Genomic DNA, 15150 nt, shown 5'->3' with positions numbered 1-15150 from the left:
CAAAATTAAAACTAGACATTATAAAAGACATAATATAAAATTGAACGCTAATATTTTAGTTGCTGACAAAACAAGCAACATTTACCAAATTACCCCAGAAACACATAAAAAAAAACGGCGCAATAATATTTCTAATAATTATACAAAAGCACCAAATAACTTGGAAAACGCCATTAATTTAGAAACTCAAAACATTGCCAAGAAAATTAGTTTAGATGGGCGATTTGAACCAGTTGCACCAGCACAAGCGTTTGTTTAACTAAAAGATTTTAAACCAAATTTTCAAAATAAACTCTCTTCTAGGCTACTAGTACCTTCAAAAAGTGAACTAGGGCACGTTAGTAAAGTAAAACTACACAAAACTCACAACTACATTTCGGAAGAAATTAGGTTTACATCAGTGGAAAAATACCACTGATGTTATAGATTGGTTTTCTAATATTAACAATAAAAATGAATGCACATTTAAACAATTTGATATTATTGATTTTTACCCCTCAATTACAACAGAAATTTTAGATAAAACAATAGAATTTGGAAAATCCCATTCAGAAATTTTCTGAGGACACTATCCGTATAATTAAGCACTGCAGAAAAAATTTACTCTATTTTAATAAGGAAACGTGGAAGAAAAAAACCACACACGAATGCTTTGATGTAACAATAGGAAGTTACGATGGAGCAGAAACTTGCGAATTTGTAGGTTTATATATTTTAAATACCCTAGCTAAAATAATCCAAATTATTTTAGCTAGGGTATTTAAAATATATAAACCTACAACTCGATAAATTTAGAAAAGATATTATTAAAAATGTTTATTTCAATTTGGAAGCCAATGTTTTTAAAAACATTGGCTTCCAAATTGAAATAAACATGAATTTAAAAATAGAGAATTTTCTTGATGTCACATTTAAACTCTCAGAAAGTTCCTATAAGCCCTACAAAAAAGCCTAATGACGAATTTTTGTATATTAATGTGAACATCCCCCTCAAATTCTAAAACAAATTCCAATTTCAATTAACAATAGGCTAAACCAAAACTCTTCTAATGAAAATATTTTAACTCCTCTAAACGAGTTTATGAAGATGCCCTTAAAAAAAAGCTTTCAAAATTTCTAAAATTTAATAACTAAAATTTGAAAAGAAAATTGCAAAAAAGCGTAATAGATATAGAAACACAATTTGGTTCAAACCCCCGTACAACAAAAATGTTTCAACAAATATAGGTAAAATTTTTCTAAGATTAGTAGACAAACATTTTCCTCCCTCTAATAAATTACATAAGATTTTTAACAGAAATACCATTAAAGTAAGTTATAGTTGTACAAAAAATTTAGAAAGAATTATAAAAGGCCACAACTACGCTTTAATTAATAAAATGAACGTTTAAAAGAAAAAAACTGATTATTGTAATTGAAAACAAAAAATATATTGCCCTCTAAATGGAAAATGCCTTTCGAAAAATGTAATTTACAAGTGCATTGTTTCCTCACAAAATAACCCTGATAAACAATATATTGGCTTTACCGAGGGGGAATGGAAAAAACGTTATGCCAACCACAAACAATTGTTTAAACACAAAAAATATTCAAAAGAGACTATGCTGTCAAAATATATTTGGGATTTAAAAGAAAAAAAGAAAAATTTTAATTTACAATGGTCTATTCTAAAATCTGCCCCTGCCTATAATAACACTTCCAAAAAATGTATGCTATGTTTGCAAGAAAAATTTGAAATAATTACTCATTTAAATCAGGAAAATTTATTAAATAAAAAATCTGAATTAATTTCTAAATGTAGGCACGAAAATAAATACCTCTTAATTCACCTATTTGAATCCTCAGACTATGTGCTTTTACCTTTTACGTAGCACCTCTTTGCTCTGTAGCTTTTATTTTTATTTTTTATCATTCTCTTTATTACCAAGAATTCTTTTCAATTTTGTTTTCAAAATCTAGCCAATATTGATGCTATAAGTGACTTATATGCTATTTTCACAGAATGGCTTTACACTGAAGCTCTAGTAAAACTGATCTCGCTGTCTCTAAATCTCAAAATTGTACTTCCGCTATGTTCTCCAGTATTTATGAAGGTAAGAAAGTTTTTATTCCTTGTTACCAATATAAAGTCAAGCCTCATTCTATCAAATGGTTTTCTACATCTTGCAAAACTGCTATATAACTGTTAAATATCCAAATCAACTCTGCTTCTGTTGCTAAAGCTATTTCTCACATTAACAATTCTACAGTTTATGGAAGATTTCCTGTCACAACCTTACAACTTACTCTCTGGCGATGGATTTCACTCCTCTTGGTCCACTGCTAACTTAAAAAATTCATTACAGAAAGTTTTCAAGCATTAGATTAGGAGGTAATGAGGAAAGGACTCACTGCTCTGGACTTAATAAAGGCTTTTATATAATAATAATAATAATAATAATATTAATATAGTCAAGCATGTTGGTCTTCTCAAAAAGCTAACTTTATATAAAAAAGCTAGAAAAGATTTTATAATTAATCCTTTCTAATCTAAGTATTAAACCAGTACATAATTAACAAAAAGCTCCTTTATTGACAGGGATACCAAAAGGTTCCATCAATGGTCCAATGTGTTCTTTATCTATATTATTAACTTTCTTGATAATCTTATCTCTAAAATGGCTCTATTTGCAGATGACACAGCTATACTCCAGTCTCAACAAAAATTCATATTGTTGATACTAATGAATGGCAAAATTATACTGACACATTAATATATATATATATATGTATATATATATATATATATATATATATATATATATATATATATATATATATATATATATATATATATATATATATATATATATATATATACATATATATATATATATATATATATATATTCATATATATGTATATATATATATATATATACATGTGTGTGTGTGTGTATATATATATATATATATATATATATATATATATATATATATATATATATATATATATATATATATATATATATATATATATATATATATATATATATATATTCATATATAAATATATATATATATATATATTCATATATAAATATATATATACAATGTTATATATATATATATATATATAAATATATATATATATATATATATATATATATATATTCATATATAAATATATATATATATATATATATATATATTCATATATAAATATATATATACAATGTTATATATATATATATATATATATAAATATATATATATATATATATATATATATATATATATATATATATATATATATATATATATATATATATATATATATATATATATATATATATATATATATATATATATATATACTATTACATAATATTATATAGCTTTATATAATATTATATATTATTGTATACATTTATACGCACATGCACAAAATGTTGATCTTTCAAATAAGAATATTTTAAATTTCATGAACACCACAAGCTAATTATAAAATCACATAATTAAAATATTAAATTTTTGTAGTAATGGAATATAAAATAATCTAATATACTTTCTTAGCTGAGATTCCATGAATCTTCCACCATGTATATCTGATATTTCTTCATCTGTACTAACACTGCTACTTAAACTGGGACTTTGAATAGGACTCACTTGCAATTCTTTAAATAAAGGCGGTGAAGCGACTGAAAATAAATAAATGTTTTCTAATCCTTTCTAATGTATTTTAACCCCACAAATAAAACTTGATAAGCTTTTAAACAATTAATGACTTACATGAATTTTTGTTTGTTATTTTTATAGGGCTGTTGATTATAAGATTTGCCCCAGTTAACCCTGCTGTCCATATACTTCGTATTAGTAATGATGATAGTAGCAGAGTCTGTTTTGTATGACTGTTAACTGAAAGTTGAGCTATTTGATGAAGTAAATACTGAACAGAAATAACATCCATCACTTTTGCTAACATTATCAAAAGCTCCAGAACATATCGACTGATGTGTTTTACCTAATTTTATTTCATACATGTGTATATATATATATACACATAAACACATACATATACACATATATGTGTGTGTATGTGTATATATATATATATATATATATATATATATATATATATATATATATATATATATATTTAAAAATATATATGTATATATATATATATATGTATATATATATATATATATATATATATATTTACATATGTGTATATATATGTGTGTGTGTGTATATATACATATATACATACACACACATGTATACATATGTGTGTGTGCGTGTGTGTGTGTGTGTGTGTGTATATATATATATATATTTAACTCTCGGAATTAGGGTCGGCATTCACCAATGCCGACCTAAAAGTTTTTGAGGTCGGCATAAAATTTGCCAACCTTGTCTCGATATTTTATGGTAAGACCTTTGTATCAAATTTTTTTTGCCGACCTTTAAAAGATTGAGGTCAACAAATTATTGACCTCAATTTTCTTAATTCTGAGGGTTGTGTGTATATATATATATATATATATATATATATATATATATATATATATATATATATATATATATATATATATATATATATATGTATATATATAAGTAAATTTAAAATGTATTCTACAAAATAGAGTGCTCAATGTTTTTAAGGTGGTTCCCCTAGAAAAAAAAAAATGAAAAAAAAGAAAAATCAAAATTGTGTATACATATACTTTTTAAATGTCATTCTACACTCTTTCTAATGATATATTCTTTGAGAGGTCTTTTGAAGTATAAAGTTGAAAAATTTGGGTTTTAAAATAAAAGTATATGTATACACAGTTTTGAATATAATATTTGAATATAAAATATTTTGAATTATATTCTTTGTATTTAAGTTTTTAAGTTTGTCTATAGATTTTTTTTTTTGCTCATTCCTTTTATATATATGTAATATATCACTGTACTTCATATTATATGCATCAGTTGTTTTAAAATTATTGTGTCCTAAGTTTATCCTAATTTTGCTCATAAAATAGTAAAAAAACGCTGGCTCAGCTTTAAAAAATGCCCATTTTGTTACAAAAATAAACTTTTTAAATTTGTACTTATTTCTAGCATTGAAAAAATGATATTACAACAATTCGCTATTACTATAAAATATAATTGCTTTTTTCTAGGGGTACCACCTTAAAAGAACGGAGCAATAACAAATTGGTAGAAAATCACTAAACAAAAATTTTTCATTTAACACTGTGTTTCATTAATAAAGACATCAGAAATGAATGATCTTTAACTTACACCAAAAATTAAATTACAGGAAGTTGTATCACGACGATGGTTTAATAGTAATGCATAAAAAATCTGGTCCACAGCTCGATAAAATTAGAAATGATTATAAACTTTTTTTTTAATATTGCCTTTCAAATCGAAGCATAAATTTAAAAATTTTGAATTTTCTTGATGTCAAATGTAACCTATCTGAAAATTCATAAAAGCCTTTCAAAAAACCAAACAATTAACTATTGTACATCAATATTAACTTAAATCATCCATCCCAAATTTTAAAACAAATCCCAATTTCAATTAATAACAGGCTAAACCAAAATTCCTTTAATGAAAATGTAGTCAGTTCCTCTAAACGAATTTTGAAGATGCCCTTAAAAAAAAGGTTGAAGATGTCCTTACAAAACTATAAAAATAGCTTAATATCTCAATCATCAGTAATCAATTCTATAAAATTCTTTTTACAATAGTGTCAGCATATTCCGTAAAAGTGTGAAAATTTACAGTAGTTAAAACATTTACGACTTCCTGTGATCTAATTTTCAGTATAAAATGTTTTATTGATTTGATTATTTTTTTAATTAATTTCTGATAAGTCTTTATTGATGAAACACATTGTTAAATGAAAATTTAACACTGTGTTTCAAGCAGCACTTCGCTGACTCGCAGCAGAGTAGTGTTACATCGACTGACAAATAATCTGACTCGCAATGGAGTGCTACTACATCAACTATCTTAGCCTGACTCGCAAGGGAGTGCTGTTACATTGACTGAAGGTTTGGTTGGGGCAGGCAGTTTATCAAGTAATAAAAAAAAATTTCCGGTCTTGCATTTTAGTTTTTTTTTGTTACCGCAATATTATTTATCGCAAATTGAGTTGAATGTTATTTAACATATTTTTATGTTTCTCATTATGTCTTTGAAAGTTTGTTTTCTCTTACTTTTTTAAATATTAAATAATTAAATTTAATATTACATTTTCAAAATTGTTTGATATTAACAAATTTCTTTCTTTTCTTAACATTTGCATAAACGAATTAAAATATGTTAAACTTTTGTATTTTAAAAATATTTGATAAATTTCTAATTGCAGCTTTGCAACTACAAGTGATTTTTCATTTTTTTAAAATTAGCAAGTAAGAAATAAAAAAATTATGTTAATTTATTTACTTTATTTATTAAAAGTTTATTATTTTATTAACGATTTTGTTGTAAAAGCAAATATTATTTTTTCAAACATCATTTATTTAAATTATATCACTGTATATATTGTTAATTAAAAAATAATCGCTGCAATTTAACTTGCTTCATAAAAAATTTAGATGCAATTTTTTGATGCAGCTGTTTATTTAAAATTTAATTTTGAGTAAAAAAAAATATTTAGGAAGGAAAACCAAAAAAAACAATTGTGATAAAAATGAGCTAATTTTTTTTAAGAACAAATAAAATTTTAATATTGAATAATATTTAATAATACTTTTAAATAAATTTGACAGTTAAGTTAAACCCAAGCATTAACTTTAATTTTAATAAACTTTAATATATTTAAATCAAAATTAAATTTTATTTTTTTAAAACTAAATTAAATTAAATATTTCTTTATTAAAATAAAATTATATACTTTTATTAAATTAGTTTTAAATTAAAACATGTTATTATGATCTTTGCTTCAAGCTAAAAGTATTAGTTATTTTTTATAATTTATATATATATTTATGAAGCAAAACACAAAAGTCTGGTTTAATCAATTTATAATATTAAAATTAAGAAAAACAAATACTTGTGCAGCAGCCCAAAGGCAATCTATATGTTTAGAATGTAATTGCCTTTCTTGTGCCAAAAAACTCAACAGGAATTGTGATTGCTTTATTAACTAAAAAAAATATTCAAAATCTGTAACTTCAGTTATTTTTTTATTTCTAAATTATTTAAATTATTTTTTTTCAAAAAACAAAAGTAAATCTATTTAACATACATACATACATACATACATATATATATATATATATATATATATATATATATATATATATATATATATATATATATACACACATATATATACACTCATACATACATACATACATAAATAAATACATACATACATACATACATACATACATACATACATACATACATACATACATACATACATACATACATACACATACATCGCAAATATATATGACAAAAATTTTTATTTAAAAATTTTTGTGTAATTTATTACCCCATAATGTTTTACAACACCCAAAGACATTTCTAATTTTTAAATTTTATTACTAAGTTCAAGTGATCGTTGTTTTAAATAACAACAAAGTATAGCTTTAAAAAAATATGAAACTTCAGCACTCGATGATGATATAAAGGTTAATATAGCCCAGAAGTTTATTTTTAGCAGAAAATAAATAATAATAATAATTGAAACTGAATATTTAGTATTAAAAGAACATTGTTTTACAAAATGTCGCCATTAAAACTACTAATGCTAATTGTTTTCTTGATAACTGAATTGAAATGTGATTAGTTTATTTAAATTGTTAAATGGGTTAACAATGTTGATTCATTGCAAAGACTTCACAAATGGTGACAAAATTTTATAAAGATTTTTTAAAAAATTTAACAATAAATTAATTTAATAAAAAAATGAACGGAAAAATAAAAACTGAAGAAAAATGTTTTTAATTAACAACTTAAAAAAAAAAATAAAAAAAGAACTTTAATCAAGTGTATAAAAGGCAACCAAAGTATCTTATCATAAAAACAAAAAGTATCTTATCATATCAACAAAAAGTATCTTATCATAAATAATAAAAACATTTTAGAAGCTTTTGGAAAATATTTTAGTCTAAAATATTTTGTCACTTTTGAAATACATCGATTTTGCTTGCAAAAACTTTACACGGCTTAAAAATATCTGGGTTAAAAATATTTTTAAACCCAGATATTTTTAAGTGGTCAAACTTGACCAATAAGAACTCATTTAGGGATATCAAAACAGTGATTTTGGTAATTTTGGGTACTTGCTGACTGTTGTTATTTAAAAGCATTTGTAGAGTGTAAAGACATAGTGTTTAGTTTTCTCCTTCAAAATATGAATATTATATACTGTGATTGAAGTTTTAATTAAAGAAAAACCAAAAAAAATTTTTTTCCTACATTAGTTGCTTTTTTTTTATTAATAAAAGCATTTATGTAAAAGTAAAATAAAATAACTTTTATTTATTTGCATTATTTTAAATAAATAAAATTTATTTAAAATGCAAATAAATAAAATAATAACTCTTAATTTATTGAGCATATTTTATTTGAATAGGAGTTGAAACCAAAAAACCATAGTTTTTTTGGTTTACACTCCTATTTTTTTAAAATAAGCCAAGTTTAGTCAACTTTTATAATTAAAAAAATCATTTAAGGGATCCTAAACCTCTGAGACACAATGTGTTCAAATTAAAGGAGAATAATTATAAAAAAAAGTTAGGGCTAAATTTTTTGATTAAAACAAAAGAATAAATGCGTACTAAAAAAGCTAACTTTTTTTTGTAGTCGAAGCTTGCCTCCGTTTTGTTGTAGGTCAAATAGTCTTTATAATATACATATTAGGGTGGGTCGAAAATTTTTTTCTTCCCAGAAACCCAGTTGTAATAGTGAAAATATACTGTCTTATTGGTTTAGTTACAAATCTGTTAAAAAATTTTTTTTTTTTAGTGTAACAGCATGCCCATTGATTCCGAAGTTTGATGTAAACATATAAAAAAGTGGTTTGAAGCCACTACAGCGTAAACAATTTAACAAATTTACTTTGTGAACTAAATGCATATTATTGTGTTTTTCTTAAGTGACATATGGTTATTGAGTCCATCTTGTTTACAAATAGTTTTGTTTACATTCATTACATAATTTTCTCTACACTAACTAACAAATCATTACATAAACTAAAAGACAAAGTTATCAGTGACCTATATTTGGGAGTGTACAAGATGTTAAGGACAATGTATTGCCTACCTACGAAGATGTCATGATATTACAATATTACGAATGGAATAGATTACAACTTAAAATTAGCAGAATTACTATAAAAGAACCATTATTTTTAGATAAAGCTGAACTTGTGTCTCAAAAAGTAGAAGATGTTTGGAGAAAATCGCCCCTTCCTATGGTTTCACACAAAAGACTAATCCAGTTATTGAAAGCTTATCATTTAAAGTGCAAAAACATCATTAAATTTTTAAAAAGATTATCAGCTGATCCAAAAATTAATTTTATACAGCATAGCAGAGTTCTATTTGACATTTACTCATGTAAATGTAAACAAATTCAACTTTGTTGTTGCCCAAGAGGAAAAAAGGTACCAAAAGAAGAGAAGTTTTTTCTTGACTAAAAACAAGAAAGGAAGATGCAAATTAGTGGAATAGATCAAATTCTTTCAACTAAATTACACAAAAAGGTAACAAGAGCCTCCAAGACAAACAAATCTAGTTTACACACTCACAAAATTCAAAAGAAGTGTAATATTGAACAGCAGGAGTTAGTGTCGTCTTCAAGTGAGTCTGAAGGCAATATTTTTTGCCTGATAGGCTAAACTTACCTTCCACATCACAAGTAAAAAAATTTAAAAAAATACAGTTAAAAGTTTGCCTATGCTGTCAAAACCTGCGACCATTACAGTATTTCCAACAGAGCAGTCGCTGCAATTGTTTCTTCAGTATTGCATGGGCTTCTCTTGTCACAAAAAATTAATCTAGATGATTTGATGGCTATTGGTTGTGATGGTACGGTCACTAACACAGCAAAATTCAACGACATGATAAGAACCTTTGAGAAAAGGCTTTAACGAGTTGCCTTTGAAACATCTATTTGTCAAGTTAGACGGTGTTGATGATTTGAGTAACAGATCCCCGGGTAAGATTCCCCATGCCTAATGGTTAACAAAAGCAAATAGAATACTACGATTATATATTTCTATAACAAATGCATCAAATAAATTAAAACTATTAGCTGAATACTGTGTTAAAGTATATGCTCCAGTATGGTTTCAAATAAAAACAAATCCAACTTGCAATGATGGGTCTAAGAACTTTTGGAAATTAATTAAATGTTCTCAATATCTGCCACCACAGCTTAAACTAATATTAGGAGGATATTTAAAGCACGAAATTCACCTCATACAAGAAAGAAACCTTGTGTGTTCGAAGTGCTGCAAATAAATTTTGATGCCAATAATAAGGAAATAAACGAGGTTATAGAGTTTCAGGGAAGCTTATACTTAATTTACTTAAAGCTACTATGTCATACGCAGGCAGTTGAACGCTCTATGAAAATAGTGACGGAAACATCTATGTTCTTATGCAATAAAAAATCAAGAAAAGTTTTAATACAAGCGAAACTTGCATCCAGAAAACTTGTGCCCCTATTTGAAAGTAAACAAGATTTTGTGGTCGAAACATAATCAGTTAGATTTTATTTTACAGTATATTAATGTATATCAATACCAAATTTTAGTACTATCTTTATTATTTATGAATTCTATATTTTATTTCTTCATTTTCTATTTTTTTTTTTTTTTTTTTCTTAATAAAATATATACATTTAACCAAATGTTGTTTTTTCAAAAATTCCTTAAACTTTGATTCTGGGCTAAAGATACGACTTTATTTTGCTTTTTATAGATGTTTTTATTTGTTTAGACCAAAGACAACATAATATCACTATTAGAATATGATCAAATAGCTTTTATTTTTTTCCTTTATATAACAACCCACCCTAACATATATACATATATAATATATATTTTTTAATTAAATTATTTTTATAACTTTATTAAACTGTTGTATTACTATACTTTATATAAAAAAGACTTTCAATAAAATAATTTCATGAAAAGTATTTTTTTTAATTATTTTTAGGAATTGCGGCAGCTTTTTTAGTGTTTGCTTTAATTTTTTGCAATCGCTTTTTTAACAGCGATTGCAAAAAATTAAAGCGATTTGCCTAGTAACAAACCTCAAACACCAAGAAATGCTGATGCAATCCCTGACTTTAGATCCGTTAGACATTTTATAGATCCGCTTATTATATACATTCTCAAATTTCAAAACAAAATAGTATGATAAATATCATATTTATTTTTAAAAAATAATTCATACTTCAACATGATAATTTGGTCCAAATAAATGTTCAACCATTTCATTTTGGTTTAACCATTCAGCCATTTCTGTACATAGACTAACATAAAAAATTTATTTTAAAAATTGAATAGAATATATTTGTTTAACTTCAAAATAGCAATATAATATTAAAAAAACTTAGGAAGCAAATCGGTTCAATTATCAACCGGGGTTGATAATTGACCAGGCCTAGGACCAAGTTTAATAATAATCAAGGTCAGAGCTAGGTTTATGACTGGGGCTCTATATAATTATATTTTATTATAAATATGAATGTATATTTTATTATATATATATATATATATATATATATATATATATATATATATATATATATATATATATATATATATATATATGAATATATATATATATATATATATATATATATGAATATATATATATATATATATACATATATATATATATATATATATATATATACATATATATATATATATATATATATATATATATATATATATATATATATATATATATATATATATATATATATATATATACACACATTTTTATATATATATTGTATATTTAAATATATTGTATTATATATTTAAACATATTGTATTATATATTTAAACAAATTATATTATTTATGTAAATATAATTAAATATATAAAAACATATATTACATATATAAATATATATAATGGATTTTGATAAGTTTTTTTACTTTTACCATGCATATGGTGCATATGGTTCTGGTCCAACTTCAAATAACAAAACTTACTAACACACTAACATTTCAGTGCAATTTATTTCAATCTCTGTTATAACTTCTCTGTATTCAATAAAAGTATAATTTCTACACTCAAACCCAACAATACTTCTTGTTTTCAACTACATCTTACGTGAACCCATTAATATTAAGAGCTCCTTGTTTTTAACTTATGCAAACTTATTGTTACAAAAAATTTTAATCTAAAAACAATAAAAACAAACTAATAAAAATAATAAATTTATTTTAAAATATTTATAATACAGCGGAGAAAATAGAATTAGCCTCACCTTAATTTTTTGTTCTAATTTAACAAAAATTGCAGGTAAACAATTATGAAATCTACTTTATTTCTTGTTACTTCTACTACAAGTAAAAAGTTTATAAATTGGTATGCTTAATTAATTCCAAATGGAAAAAAAATTAAAAATATTCAATTTGTGGAGAAAATAGAATTAGCCTCATTAGCGTTATATACAAAAAATAAAGAAAATATTTTGTTTTTTCGCTCATTTAGTATTTAGTATAGCTTCCTGAATTTTTAATGACTTCAAATATGCGGTTTGACATACTAGTCACAAGATTTTGGATAGTTTCTATAGATATTTCATTCCAAGCTTCTCTGATACGAGTTTTCAGCTCCAAAGTGCATTCAAATTGCTTACCATTTTCATAAACCTTTCTAGAAAGTATTCCCCATAGATTTTCAATTGGGTTAAGGTCTGGACTACGTGCGGGCCATTCCATTACGTGAATATTTTTTTCTCTAAACCAAGCTTTTGTAAGCTTTGAATTATGGATAGTAGCATTATCTTGTTGGAAAGTGAAAGTTTCACCCATCAATTCCTCACCATGTTCAAGTAAACTTATTTCTAATAAGTCAATGTAGTCCTGTGAATTCATTTTTGTTGAAATCCATGCCAGTGGAAGTTTTCCAGCAAAGGAAAAAGCCCCCCAAACCATAACATTTCCACCCCCAAAGTTACGACTCATCCGAGTTTCTTTCTCTTTTCGAAGATCGTGCCAGTAATATTGATAGCCATCAGGACCATCTAGATCGAACTTTTTTTCATCACTGAAGAGAACTTGATGCCACTCTTCTTGCCAAGACATGTGTTCTTTCGCAAATTGTAATCTAACTTTTTTATGACGAGCAGTATGTTTTGGTTTTGGTTTACGCTTTTTCCAAACTGTGTTTGGATCTTCATGTAAGATTTGTCTCACACGTTGAACAGATACAGGTAATTGTAAATCAGCACGAATTTGAGATGCAGTCATGTGCTGAGCAGCAGCACGACGTACAATAACTCGTTTAGTACGATTATCAATTTTACGTTTGCCACCACTTCCCTTATAGGCTCCATAATTAACGCCAATCTTGAAGTAATTGTTAACCACTTTTGGAGATCTTTTAATTTTCTTTGCAATTTCCCGATTAGATAAGCCTGTATCTTTGTATGCTTTGATTACTGCTAATTCTTCATTTGTTAAACGCTTACCACGTCCCATTTCAAATAAAGGTATCAAAAACCAAATGTTAAAAACTTTATGAGCACTGATTTCACAGTCTTTGTTTAACTTACAAATAATAATAAAAAACTAACTCACAAATGCGTATCACCAGATCAAAATATACAAGTAAACTGAAAATAATTATTGATGAGGCTAATTCTATTTGTTACCGCAAATATCAAGTATTATACATTTTATGGTTTTATCAAATGTTCCGCAATTTAATTATGCTATATTATAATCTAAAAAGTTGTTGTTTGTAACAGTAATTATATGTGTGTGGATACAAAAGTTGTACCGCACAAACTTGTTTACAGATTTACAAAATATTGGATCAGCACATGGTGAGGCTAATTCTATTTCCTCCGCTGTATATGAATTTTAAGGTAAAATTATTTAAAATAATCATGTAACTAAAAAAATTTGATTTTCAAAATTAATAATAGTAATAATAAAGTAATATTAATTAGTAAAAATTAAAAATTAACAATAAACAGAACATTAAAATAATTTGTTAACATTATTAAAAAGTTGGTTAACATTATTAAAAAGTTGGTTAACATTATTAAAAAGTTGGTTAACATTATTAAAAAGCTGGTTGACATTATTAAAAAGTTGGTTAACATTATTAAAAAGCTGGTTGACATTATTAAAAAGCTGGTTAACATTATTAAAAAGCTGGTTAACATTATTAAAAAGCTGGTTAACATTATTAAACCCATCTGAAAAAAAAATGAAGGTCTTGTCACCATTATTGAATTTGTTGCTATATGTTTGATTTGTTGCTATATGTTTGATTTGAATTTTATGTTATTATCACTGTTATTATCGTTATTATCTTTGTTACTATTGTTATCATTATTATTATTATTATTTTGTAATTTGTATAATTTACAACTCCTCTATAATTCTTTTTATTAATAGCTGTTATATATATATATATATATATATATATATATATATATATATATATATATATCCTTTATTGTTATTAATAGAAGAAATACTAACTATAATAACAATGTTATTATAATTATTATTGATAGTAAAAATGTAATAATAATAGTAATATTAGTTATTAAAAAAGGAAAATAAATAACTTTGAAAGTTATAATTGATTTTTATTTGATTTTTTTTATTTTTTTATTTTTTTAATGGATTTTTTTAATTAGTAAAATACATTGTTTTTATATTATTTTATAAAAAAAACGTACTATTTGTAATGATTATTATTTATTTACATTCAAAAATATATAATTTTGTTGTAAATAATGGCCTAATGAGATGTTTTAGCCATCTGGAATTATTTCACTGTTGCCCATGGGCAATGAAAGGTTGTTGAATATATTGCTATAACATACGCAGTATTGAAATTAAAAGAGGAGAAATTGGTGCTTCTTCTAAAAACTTCTCAACAAAGTCATTATGGACTTATTTGTGTTAAACACAAAGATGAGAACTCTACTGAGAGTGA

The 15150-nt window shown here is 24.4% G+C and overlaps 1 protein-coding gene across 1 annotated transcript in view; it reads right to left on the bottom strand.

Annotated features, from left to right (window-relative positions):
• Nucleotides 1–15150, bottom strand: part of LOC100198859 (ubiquitin carboxyl-terminal hydrolase 34) — a 195646-nt gene that overhangs the window by 119740 nt on the left and 60756 nt on the right. The window contains exons 10-13 of the mRNA XM_065805242.1: nt 11405–11483; nt 7042–7134; nt 3771–4002; nt 3547–3679 (exon numbers count right to left, since the gene is read on the bottom strand). Of these exons, the coding sequence (XP_065661314.1) occupies nt 3547–3679; nt 3771–4002; nt 7042–7134; nt 11405–11483 (537 nt within the window). The remainder of the gene's footprint in view (nt 1–3546; nt 3680–3770; nt 4003–7041; nt 7135–11404; nt 11484–15150) is intronic.

The sequence above is a fragment of the Hydra vulgaris genome, chromosome 09 (genome assembly GCF_038396675.1).
Source record: "Hydra vulgaris chromosome 09, alternate assembly HydraT2T_AEP".
Taxonomy (NCBI): domain Eukaryota; kingdom Metazoa; phylum Cnidaria; class Hydrozoa; order Anthoathecata; family Hydridae; genus Hydra; species Hydra vulgaris.
The sequence above is the reverse complement of the archived record's forward strand: the minus strand, read 5'-3'. Positions and strand labels throughout refer to the sequence as shown.